Source organism: Marmota monax, unplaced genomic scaffold (genome assembly GCF_021218885.2).
Source record: "Marmota monax isolate L192 unplaced genomic scaffold, Marmota_monax_Labrador192_F-V1.1 WCK01_AAM20220418_F8-fsc00230, whole genome shotgun sequence".
In the NCBI taxonomy this organism is placed as follows: Eukaryota; Metazoa; Chordata; class Mammalia; order Rodentia; family Sciuridae; genus Marmota; species Marmota monax.
In genome coordinates, this window is record NW_026693365.1 from 2,191,082 (window position 1) to 2,202,954 (window position 11,873).

The 11,873-nt window shown below is 42.4% G+C and overlaps 1 protein-coding gene across 3 annotated transcripts; it reads right to left on the reverse strand.

The window, feature by feature from the left end:
- Window positions 1-218: 218 nt before the first annotated feature.
- On the reverse strand, window positions 219-11,558 carry Cops8 (COP9 signalosome subunit 8). Of its 3 annotated transcripts, none has more exons than XM_046456952.2 (8): window positions 11,389-11,558; window positions 10,432-10,502; window positions 9,298-9,346; window positions 8,220-8,352; window positions 3,861-3,968; window positions 2,823-2,885; window positions 1,874-1,921; window positions 219-1,198 (listed from the first exon to the last, which is right to left on the reverse strand). In XM_046456952.2, exons 1-8 carry the CDS (start codon window positions 11,464-11,466, stop codon window positions 1,119-1,121), a joined length of 630 nt encoding a protein of 209 aa, XP_046312908.1. In that variant the 5' UTR covers window positions 11,467-11,558; the 3' UTR covers window positions 219-1,118. The 3 variants fall into 3 exon arrangements, with proteins under 3 accessions (XP_046312908.1, XP_058439327.1, XP_046312909.1); XM_058583344.1 differs by having other exon boundaries at window positions 11,339-11,466; XM_046456953.2 differs by lacking the exon at window positions 11,389-11,558 and adding an exon at window positions 10,795-11,212.
- Between the last annotated feature and the right edge of the window lie 315 nt (window positions 11,559-11,873).

Here is an 11,873-nt window from a genome sequence, read left to right on the forward strand (position 1 = left end):
ATTGCAAATAAAAGATATTTCCATATATGTTAAGAAAAACTGAAATACCCAATAAAATGAATGAAAACATGAATTATGTAATTATTACCACAGATTCAATATAGAGGTCTTTTCTATTTAATTAAGACATTCTTATTTTGAGAGGCAATGACAAACTAGAAAGTATCCACAGAAGACCAAGACAGTGAAAACTCTAGAAACTTGCTCAGATGGAACAGTTGAAGAATTCAATTAAATATTTATTGAACAAATGCAGAATAAATGAACTAAGGGGTATTTTAACCTAAAGATACAATAAACAAACTCAAAATATGTGGAGGGCTGTCACATAAAGAATGAAGAGGTGTTCAGCAATTCTTCAAAAGGCAGAACTTGAACCTCAGGGTAAATGTCAGCAACCAACTGGACGCAGGAGAGTTGCATGGAGTGCCTCACTCACTGTAACGCTTCTCTGCCACACAAGGCACCGTGCACTCAACCTTCCCCTCTGAACTGAACACGTGGGAACATGGCATGTGCCTGGCAAGCCCTCCACTGCCAGCAATGAATGCACTCCCAGTATTGGGAAAAAACTAACACTAACAAACTGGTTTATTCAGGAAAATGGTCTACTTGCTCCTTAGCTATATTTCTGTACCTATTAGTGATTCCCCAGAGGTGGGAGAAAAGGGAACATTTTCTCCAAGAAGGGTGAATCACAATCCCAGCAATTCAGGTTCTGCCCCGAGCACCGTCCTGCTCTAGCTGTGCCTCTCCACCAGTGGTGCAGACAGAGGTGTGCACCAGGCAGGGATGGCAGTGACAGCTGTGCTCTACACCAGGCAGGGAGCTCGCGTTGCGGATCTCCAGGAACTATAAACTAACCGCTTAATACTGATGGGCTCCAACCAGATTGTTAAATATTACAAAATGAGAATTGCTTTAACATCTATTTAGCATAATGTTTAAGGACAAAATATATATAATATTTTTATATTATATATGTATTTTATCACATACTCAATAAGGAATGCTGAGGTGCGTATAATCCATCCAGTAAATTGAAAATAAAAATTTTACATTTCTGTATTTGTCAGTGTACAGGATTCTGAAGTGGATGCTGAATTCAGAATGGTACATCAATTTTCAAGGAAAGCCACATAATCGGTCAGTCTGGCCAATTGCTGTTCATTGGGGATTGGTGGAACTGGGGCAGGCTCTGCATGTTGAAGACAGAAACACATTTCAAGTTAAGATACCAGTGTGACAACGCTTTGGTTCTGCCACCCACCCCATTCATGTCTTTAATTTTAACCCAAAAGTAACTTTCTTGGAGCTACCTGCTTTTAGACAAAATTGTGCCTCCGAGGGGCCTGCACACTTCCAAGACATGGTCTCCCCAGCTGGCCTAGAGGCACAGCGGCACTGCAGCTATAGCCGTTACTGACACTCTCTAGGCCAAGGCTCAAAGCGTGTTTAATGCCCAGCATCTCTTAGGAGATAACAGCATTTCATGGAAAGCCTCTACCCAGGGACATTAATCCAGGAATAATTACTGAGGGCCTCTCAGGTGCTAGGTTCCATTCCAGGAGAATATGACACTGTCAGTGAACAAAATGACACAGGAGCCCACCCTGGAGGAGCTGCGTTCAGCATTTAGAATGCTTCTGGATCAACAGTGAGGAGCTGTGGGGCCCAGGTGGGGTAAGGAGGCGCACTACCTACAGGGCGCCGCTGCACCAGGCGAGCCCAGTCTCACCCTTCTATCAGGTGTATCACGACAAATTTATAGAATTGAACCTGTTTCTTAAGAACTAAGAAAAATGCATACATATTACAAAAAAGATGCTAAGCACAATGAAACATTTTAAAAAGAGCATATGAAAACACATACCTGATAAAGGAATAAACCTGTTAAAGGAAACATCCAGGGCCCCTGCAACTAAAAAAAAAAAAAAAAAAAAATCATAGCCCAATTTACAGAAGTCATTGTCAAGACCTTTCATAGAATATACCATTTTTCATAAAATACACATTTACAGCCACTGAGTCTCAGTCAGGGATGATGACAGACTCTATTTCATTAGTCTTCCCTCGCCTCCAGAGTGGCTGGGACATAGCTTGCCGTTCTGCACCCTCACATAGCTTGGCACACTGACATGGTGTACCACCTGCCCGTGGTCAGCAGTATGTAAACAGCAGGTGTTCAGAGCAGGTGAAGGAAACTGGGGTTGATGTCAAAGGGTCTGTGAAAGTGGACATTAAGCCTGGCTCTTAAGAGCTGGCAGATAAGAGCACTTGTGGTGGCAGGAGGGAGAGAAGCCAGCAGCAGGAACAAGTGTGGCTCATTGCAGAGCAACATGGAGGGGCTGTGGACTCAGACTAAGGTGACGGGGAAGGCTTGCGGGATTTCAGGCCTTGAAAGGCAGGCGACAACAATAGTCCTGAGAAAGCGAAGCCATAGGAGAAGAATCTGTATGGCTCAAGTACAAGGAGGAGAGAGGAACTTAACAGGCTGAAAGTTCAGATACTGAGGGTGAGCAGTTAGAAATGGCTCCACAGATAAAAGGATGGGATATTAACTGTCAACACAAACCATGACGCATGACCACGAGATGCCTACATACAACTCATGTACACAAGAAAACCTTTTTAAAAATTAAAGACTAGATGACCTTTAAGATCCTTTCTACCTTAAGTGCCAACACTCCTATCTATATTTAGAATGTGAGTTATTTCCATCATGTTAGCATTTTATATCAAATTATCCGAACTCAAGGCCTGAAACCCTGAAGCGGTCTTGGAGTTTAGTGCTGAAGGAATGGGTACAGAGCTCAGCCTACCTGGCTTTCTGGGCAGAACCATTCTGGTGGTGGAGTCGGCTTGCCATCCTTGTTCTAGTATACCTGGAAATGCACATTTCACACACAGGTTAAGATGTAACCCAAACATTCACCAGACCCACACCCATCCACTATTCTACTTGTACAGGAGATCTGACATGTTTCAATCAACCTGTCACTTGCATGTTAACTTATTTCGGAAACATAGCAAAGCATCTCATGCTACTCTACCAGGCTGCTTTAATCACTAACAGATGGTTTGTTCTGTATAGAGTGTTATATTATTAATGACAGGCATAGCAAAATGTATGATGTCTTTTATAATCATATTGGGGACCAGGATTCATGCCCAGGCTGTCAGCTAAGAGTATGGGCTCTGGAATATAATACACATTAGATAAATCACAGAACAATTTTAAGAGAAAAGACATAGATTCATGTTTGTATGAGAGTAACCACATACATCTAGGCTAGAGATGTAGCTCAGTGGTAGAGCACATACTAAGAATGCATAAAGCCCTAAGTTCCCAGTACTGAGAAAAAAAGGAACTTCAAACACCTTGTCCTTTATGTGTCTAGAACTGTGCTAGGCCCTGGAAATTTAAGCAAAACAAAAGATGTGGTACTTGATGGAGCGTCTACTTTAGTTGGAGAGCAGAAATGTCAATCATTATATAACAACGCAACAAAGTGCATGCAATATTCCAGGAATGGGCAGAGCGGGCAATAGGCACTCAGGGCCCAGGTGGGAAATGTGGGGAAAACATGGGCTAAACAGGGCTATAGGATGAGACTAACTTTACCAAGCATGAATGAAACACAGATTTCTAAGTGTGAGCAATGAGCATATTTGTGCTTGTTGTCCAAAGCCCCACTGGGGGTGGTGTGCAATACATGTTTCATATCACGTTCCTAAAAAGCCAGCACAACCTCAATTCCCAAACACACCCTGTTCTCACGGTCCAGAGAAGGCACTGTGAACCTGTAATTTACACCTCTCTTCTATTTTCCTTTTCAGTAAAAAGTAAACTCAAGTACCTTTCACAGCCTCTTCTACAGGAAGTCCAACAAAAGCTGCAAAATCATCAGCGATTATCGAGGTGTATGCTTGAGAGACCAGGGCAAAGGCGCGTCTCCTTGTGGCATCTATTGTGGAAGTGGGGAGGGTGGTGAGGGAACCAACAGAGCAGGCATTTTAACAGCGGTTACCATGCACCGCTGCCCTTGCCCAGTCCTCATGAGCAACACCAGATCAACCCAAAGATGTCTGTGCTTAGCATATGCACGTGCCTGCAAAGCACATATAAGGGTTCAAATACTGCTGATAAAAAACAAACTTTTCTTACATTTCCTTTTAGATCTGACGGCAATGAGAGTTATAAAGATGGAAAACAGTTAATATACACAAGACTCAAACTCTAATAAAAATTTAACTGAAACACATTTATGTACTTCAAGTATACATCTTAAGTTTCTCTTATTCTTCTTGTATTTCCTTATAAACACTGGAGTGAACAATAAGAAAACCTCAGCAGGGTCCCTAACATATGATCACACCTGAGTTGTGGAATAAACCTTGTAATGGAGCATGAGTCCTAACTTCCAAGTCTGCATCAAATTCTTAACTTCATTTAGGTTCAAAATTCTAAATGCCAACACTGAATGACTGCATCTAATGAGAAGGGGGTCTAGACACCAGCCACATCGACTCTTCAGATGGTCTTGGGGATATTTCTCAGGCTTACATGTCCACATTAAACACACAAATGAGAGAGCTGTCCCATCCAGTTGGCCTACCTTCCTCCTGTCCAATACTTTTGGTGACACGAGGGCTCCTCCATCTGGCTGCAGACATGCTTAGAAACATTTTGGATTTTACTTTCCATACTTGATAGGTAAGTGCACATATAAAACAAACCCATAACATACTGAAGTCCTCTCTCCATTCCTAGGCCACTGTCAACACGATGATAGCAACTCCCTCAGACATCCTTTGCTCCAAACTAGTCCCGTAGCTCTCAGTCTTACTCCTGGGCTTTTGGGTGATACTGCTCCATGGCCTGCAACAGCCTCCTCTCTGCAACTCTTCCGAGATGTGTTTATAAACTCCTCCTACAGCACTGCGATTCTGGACAATCTCCATCCCTCTCTAAATTCATAGCATTACTGTTTACGTTTCTAATTTAATAAGCTTTTTTTTAACCATCTAAGTTACACATTGTTTCGCCCACCTCCAGCTTCTCAATTATATTCCAAAATTCCGGACAAAACAATGCTGTCGATTTTGTCTTTATATCCCCAACGTGGCCAGTACCTCCAGTGAGGCATGTGATGAGCACAAGCTTGTGGGCCGTGTCACCAGGACCCAATGGTGCATGACCCCAGGTCCCCAGGTTAAGGCCTTGCTTTCTCATAATCCCTGGAAATCACTGACACTCAGCTGTTCCTTCACTGCCACTGTCCTGCACTTGGCTCCTTCTTTCTTTCTACCAACCCACAGACAATCTAACTAAACAGACTTTTAAAACAATTTAGAGATACTGGGACTTTTTCTGTTGAAGGCTACAGACATTCAGTTGAAAGAACTGAGGCAGCAATGGACAAGGGACACATATTTGCCTCCTTGGGAAAATACAAGTGTATGCCACACAGCTACATTGGCCTGGCAAGCCTACGGTGTTTTAAAAATATTGTCTCCTTCAAATATTCTGATCAGGCTTTTGGGTAGGGAGCAGAACAGAAATAGAGTGTGAAGAGGACAGCTGAAGGGGAGGCGAGAAGCAGCAAGAGGTATAACTGGGAAACTGAACACGCTGGGGGACAGAAGCAGGTTGCCGAGGGAAGCAAAACAAAGGCTCGGCAATCCCAGCACCAGCAGAGGATGCGGCATTCGGCTACTTTCCACTTGGCATAAATGATTGACACAACACATTCTGACCAGTCACTCTGTGACCCTCAGGAGCTGTGCAGTTTGTCACATCATGAAGGTATGCATACCAATGACACATGCTAGTGGACGGAACTGAGCCAGCACCCAACACTGTGGTGACCAAACACGGGACATGTTCTTAGTGGAAGCAGAGGTCCCTCACAGGAATGCCCATTCAGTGTTCAACCAATACTGGGGTGCCCATCACCCCCAAGGACTGCCTCTGCCAGTGCTAGAGACAGAGGGCAGATGAGCTGGTCAGGGTGCCACCCTCTAACCTACTCTCCCTCTCTACCCTGCTGTGTGCAGGGAAGATGGCTGCCAATGACTGGAGCATCTGAGCTTCTTGGCTTGGCGAGTGGGGGCTCCATTAGGCATCACAGGCCAGAGGCAAAGGTCAGGGAACGTCCTCTGCTCCCTCCCTGACTTTCTCCAACTGATCTGAATCCACAGCTCCTGCTAGGCAGCCCCCTTCCCACAGTTACCAGTACCCTGCCCTGTCCCTCCAGGCCTCAGTCCCGGGAGCTTCAGTAGCTCTTGCTGGTGAATGCAAGGTTTTCATGAGTCTCTGTTAGGCCTTCTTCAACCTTCCTCACAGGACTATGACTAATTTAGAACAGAACTGAAAGAAATCTAAGAAAGTGACTTGTGGTTTGGATACTGTTTCAGCGTGTTGCCCAAGGGTTATGTGTTGGAAACTTTGTATTCCATGTAATGATGTCACCTAAACCCTTAAGAGGCGTGGCCTAATGGAAGGTAGTTAGACCACTGGGGCACTGCCTTTGGAGGAGATTTATAGCTCTTGTGGACCCCAGCTACACGAGAACAGACTTTTACCAAAAGAGCAAGCCTGGCCCCTGAACATCTCTGGCTTCCTGCCTGACCATGTGATCTCTTCCACTGGTGTTTTTGCCACTGTGATGCCATCCACCACGAAACTCTCACCAGAGGTCACACAGACACGACTGTCCAATCCTGGACTTATGGCCTCCAAATCTGTGAGTTAAATAAACTTATTTTCTTTATAAAGTACCTAACCTCAGGCACTTTGTTGTAACAACAGAAAATTAATTAATTTAGTCATTGTTCTTAACTAGAGAACAAATGTGTAATGCATTGAAAAGCAAACTATTACACTCAGCAGTAACTCAAATCTGCTATGACACTACTCTCAACAGGCTGCAATTTATGGGGGAAAACATGCTACTATTTATGAATTTGGGGAGTTGTAAAAGTCTCAAGAGTATGTTCATGCATATTGTAGGTAAAGAGATGAATGCTTTAGAACACAGGTGTTTAAACATATTAATTCATCCTAACAACCTGAGGAAAGTACTATTTCTAATTCTGTTCCACAAACGACAAAAATGAAGCACTGCGAGGTCATCTTCAACAAGTGACCAAACCAGAAGTAAACACCAGGAAGCCAGGCTCCAGAGACCAAGCCCCACAAGTAGTGCTATACAGTTCTTAAATGGTCTGCGAGCTGCTTCAATTCTTAACTCTAACAGAGACTCCATGGTGAGAAAAGGTGCTCGGAAGAAATGAAACCAGAGACCAAAGGCATGCCACAGAACACTTGCTGACTAAGTTGGGAGTCTCAAGCCTCACCCTGGGTCCTTGATACTGCCATTAACAGAATGAGCCCCTAGCTAAGAAAGTCCGTTACTACAATAAATCCTGGAGGCATATCTGAATTCTTCAGAAGGCAGTTTTCAAAACGAGCCCACTGTACTTGTACAACTTGATTCCACTCTGCTCCCTTCTCACCCAGCTGCCTGCCCTGAAATTCTGCTCATTTTCATTCATATTTAACGTAGATGTGTCCAGTTTTATAATTTACATTGTTCTGTTTTACCATCTCAAGGTAATTATATATATCTCAAAAACAATCTTTACCATCTGTAAAGAAGACAACAATGTAATGCAATTATTGTATACACTTATCAAACAGTGAGCCAAGACGACCAGAAGCAAACGCTAGTGGTGGCTGAATGGAGAGAGGATGAGACGTGATTTTTGTCATGGGATAGTGCTATGTGAAGCCTGGCTTACAACCTTTCAAAGAAATTAAAAACACATTTGAGCATCTATGCATTCAACTGATTAGTTAAAAATCCAGAAATTGGAGACAACAGTTATCAAAGTCTGAGGCTAACAAAATCTGAAGCCCAGATTTACCCATCCATACCATGAGTGACAGTAATACCAGATTTAATAGTAAAAACTCTGTTACTAACAAAAGCAATTTTATCTAGAATAAAAAGACAATGAAGCCCTTAGCTGCTGATATAGTCTCAAGCAACATACAATAAAGAAGAGTAGAACAAATATTAACACTGAATTTTGAAGACCAGCTCACTTGCCTATGAGAAAATGTTTACTTTTAAAACACACTGATTTACTTCCACCCTGCAGCACCTAGGGAGATGCACTTAGTCCAACATAGGTTCTGAAAGAAATGTTACCTCTAAGTGCGTCCATGATTGGCTGTACTGTCTCAGACCACTGGTGGGCGCTGATGGTCATGTAGATACCAGGGAAATCCCGCTGCCAGATTCTCTGTCCTACTGACCAAATTCCCCCAAGTTCAGAATTTGCCTGCAATATATATTATTGCCTTTGAAGGTATTCATTCTGCAATGTACTTATAACTGTACCTTAAAATACCAGAAATGACATAAAACTCTTTGAGTTGTTATATTAAGACATAATTCAACATTTCTTTTAAGAGATGCAATTATTTTTTCTACTGCCAAGGTTTTTATAAACTGTGGAAAATATTTGTACATTTAATACACAATTTTTAATACAACAGCAAATTAAAGCAAGAGAAAGTAGTTAAAAAATATTTCAGAATTAAGCCTGCAGGTGAATTATCTTAAGCATTGTTATTTTTAAAGACGGTTCCATTAATTTTTCTCATATAAATATTTTATACTTATGCAAATACATATAAATTTAGGACAAAAAGTAATAGTGAACTGGCTATTAACAGACTGTCAATCAAAGAGCCATTCACCGTAACCTAACATCAAAGTTTCCACTAATATTACAGAAACTATGTGTTTAATTTATAGTTCTTATTTATTAGCCAAAAAAGCTCAGGAATGTTCCAATCTACTAAAAAGGAAAAGAGAGTTATCACTTGAAATTAATTTTAATGCTGTGAATAGTCACTTTTTGAATATTTTTATAAACAATAACAGTTTAAAAAATGTGTGAGTACCATTATAGAAAACTGCACACAGCAGCTGGAAATCACCACCGCCTCAGCCTCTGCTATCATATATGCAAAGTGGCTGAAGCACACTCACAAGCCCCACCTCAGGAAGTTTAACCAGTAGGAGGGGAACACTGATTTCTGTACCAGTCCATGGAAATTTAAATTTTTCAGAGGAATCTAAAGATCTATTTTTAACTTCAAAGTTGGTTTAACTATTTCTGTGACATGGAAATGAAAACAAGAAGTTTTAAGAGACTGCCACTTAAGTGAATGCCACTACTATATTAAAGAAATTAAATTATTTTGAAAAGAATACTTACAGATTTTATAGCAGGTGGTATTCTTTTCCAAAGATATCTTGCATTATTCCTAAGTTACACAAAGAACAAAATGAATTAATGAATGAATAAATAAAAAAGAATTAAACATCAGCTCAATAAGTACTTAAAATCACTGGGCTCCAATGCAAACAAAAAGAAGTACACTTTAAAATACTACACACAATACAGAGTAAAATTTAGTTTTATATGAATTTGTCATGGAGAAATAGGAGTGATTTTCCAGATAAAAACACATGAAACATTTTCATCAAAATAATGTTTTGTCATTTTTGAATTTTTAAAATTAATGATACAGATCCTAAAACAAAGCACACTAAAATTACAGACATACACAGAACTGCCCATATAATTTACTCAAATAAAAATAAACAATTTATATATTTCATCAGCTCTGGCATTTCCTGACAATACGATACACAATGCTCTTCTCATTAAGACCTCTCTTGGCAGTGGAATCAAAGTCTCTAAAATTTCAATGCAAGAATTTTTAAGGGGTTGAAACAAATACAAAATAATGGTATTATAAAAAAATGAAGCAAATAATTTATGTATGTGTAATGAAAACCTCAGTTTAGTTTTTAAAAAATATATCAAAGAGTTTGGAAGAATTTCAAGCAAAATTTTATCAGGATGGGTCAGAATCACAGGAGACTATTATTCTTTAGCACAGCTATGCTTATTTTCCTAAGAAATGTGAATAGAAATTAAAAAAAAAATTCTAGGAAATCTCATACATGTTGATAATGAATTTTTGGCTTTCTCAATCTTCCCTTTAAGCTTCTTTTGATCTACTGATTATATGTGAAGTTAAGAACAGAGAGATCAAAAGATTTAAAAAAAAGTTCAATGGAAGAAAGGAATTCACTACACTGTAGTTTCTCATAATAAATTAAAATGCTTTTTGAAAGGCATTTGTAAAACAAATCTATCTTAACACAACCATCTAAACATAATTCATTATGCTTTGATTGAAAAGGAAATAGGTATAATAGGTATCATAATAGGAAATACAGCCCATTGTGCCTGAGTTACATGGTCTACTTAAAGGCAAAACTAATTCCCGTGTAACCGTGAAGAAGCAGCTACTGTTAGTTTCAGGTAAAAGGAACTTACATGTCATTGTGAAGCAAATATAAAGCTAAAAGCTGACCATACACTGGGGGTGTAGCAATTCCTCCAGGAGCCTTTAAAGTCAAAAATAGGAGAAAAACCTCATTTACTCTTATGCTTTCATAAAGATAAAAGGTTCGTTAACACTAATTTAAAAATGAAGCCCATCTTACGGTACTATCATAAATGTAGACACAGATCAGAGAAATACTAAGCACTAAACCCCACAGTACTAAGATTAGATTTGTCATCAGCTGGTATTTATCTTCTTTTGGGTCTGCTATTTTATACACACAAGAATATTTAAGCTAGTCCTTTTCCCAGTTCTCAAATTTTTATTTAAATACTCTTATGAGAAACAAATACCGTCTAAAGGCTCCTAAGCAGTATGACTGTCCTTTATATGGAACACGCTGGGAGTTTAAGGGGGCGAGGGGCCGACCAACGCTGCTCTCCGGGTTCAACTTAGTTTCTTTACAAAAGAGCCACGAAGCGCCTGCTGCTCGTGCTGCTGCTCGTGGCCGCTCTCCTTTAGTAAGTGACTCACACCCACGTCGTGAGCGCCGGCCGGGTGCCTTTCTAAGAAATGTGGAAACTTGTCACCAAGGCACGACAGCGCTGTCACGCGTCCCACTAGAGGAAAGGGCAGGTTCACTTGGTAACGACGACGCGGGACTAAGAGGGCTTGGGGCAACGAGAAACGGTGGCCTCGTCCTGCGGCGGCTGCCAGCCCGCCCGCCCCGACACGGCCCGCGAGACGTGCGGTCCCCACCACGGGAAGCGCGTCCCTGGGCTCCGGAGAAAAGACGCGAGGCGGCTCCGGGCGCAAAACCAAGCACAGACCACCAGAAGCTGCCAGCGCGTCCCTCCCGGCGGGCGCGCGCCCGAGCCCCAGGCCCGGCCCCGTTACCCTGGAAACCCGCGCCGCCCCAGTCCTCCCCGCGAGGCGCAGACGACGACCTCGAGCTCCTGGTTCTCGCACTGATCCAGCAACTTTTTGAAACTGAAGGCGCCTTCCGCCATCACCGCCACTGGCATCTTCCCGGGCGGTCTTACAGCCGCACCTCTGGACCGCCAGACCCCTGACTGTCCCTCGGGGCGTCGCGCCCGCGATGACGTACGCACACAGCCACCGTCGCCGCGGAGGGCGCAGGCGCAGGCGCGATGTTGGTTCTGGCACGTCGTCAGACGACGCCGCAAGGGGGAAGAGGGCGCCGGCACTCTGGCCGACGCTCTCGGTGTCCTGGAGGACCAGCTCGGGGAACCGGAAGCTGCTCTCGGAAGGCGCGGCCAGCCGAAGGCGGGGTTGGCGCGTGTGGACTGCTGGTGCTCAGGCGCACGGCGGAGGGAAAGAGTGGCAGAGTTACGCTTTCAGTAAGGAAAGCCGTCACGGACCACAGGGAGGCCTTTCTTTTGAGCCTTCCTGTTTCTGGCCAAGGCAGTTT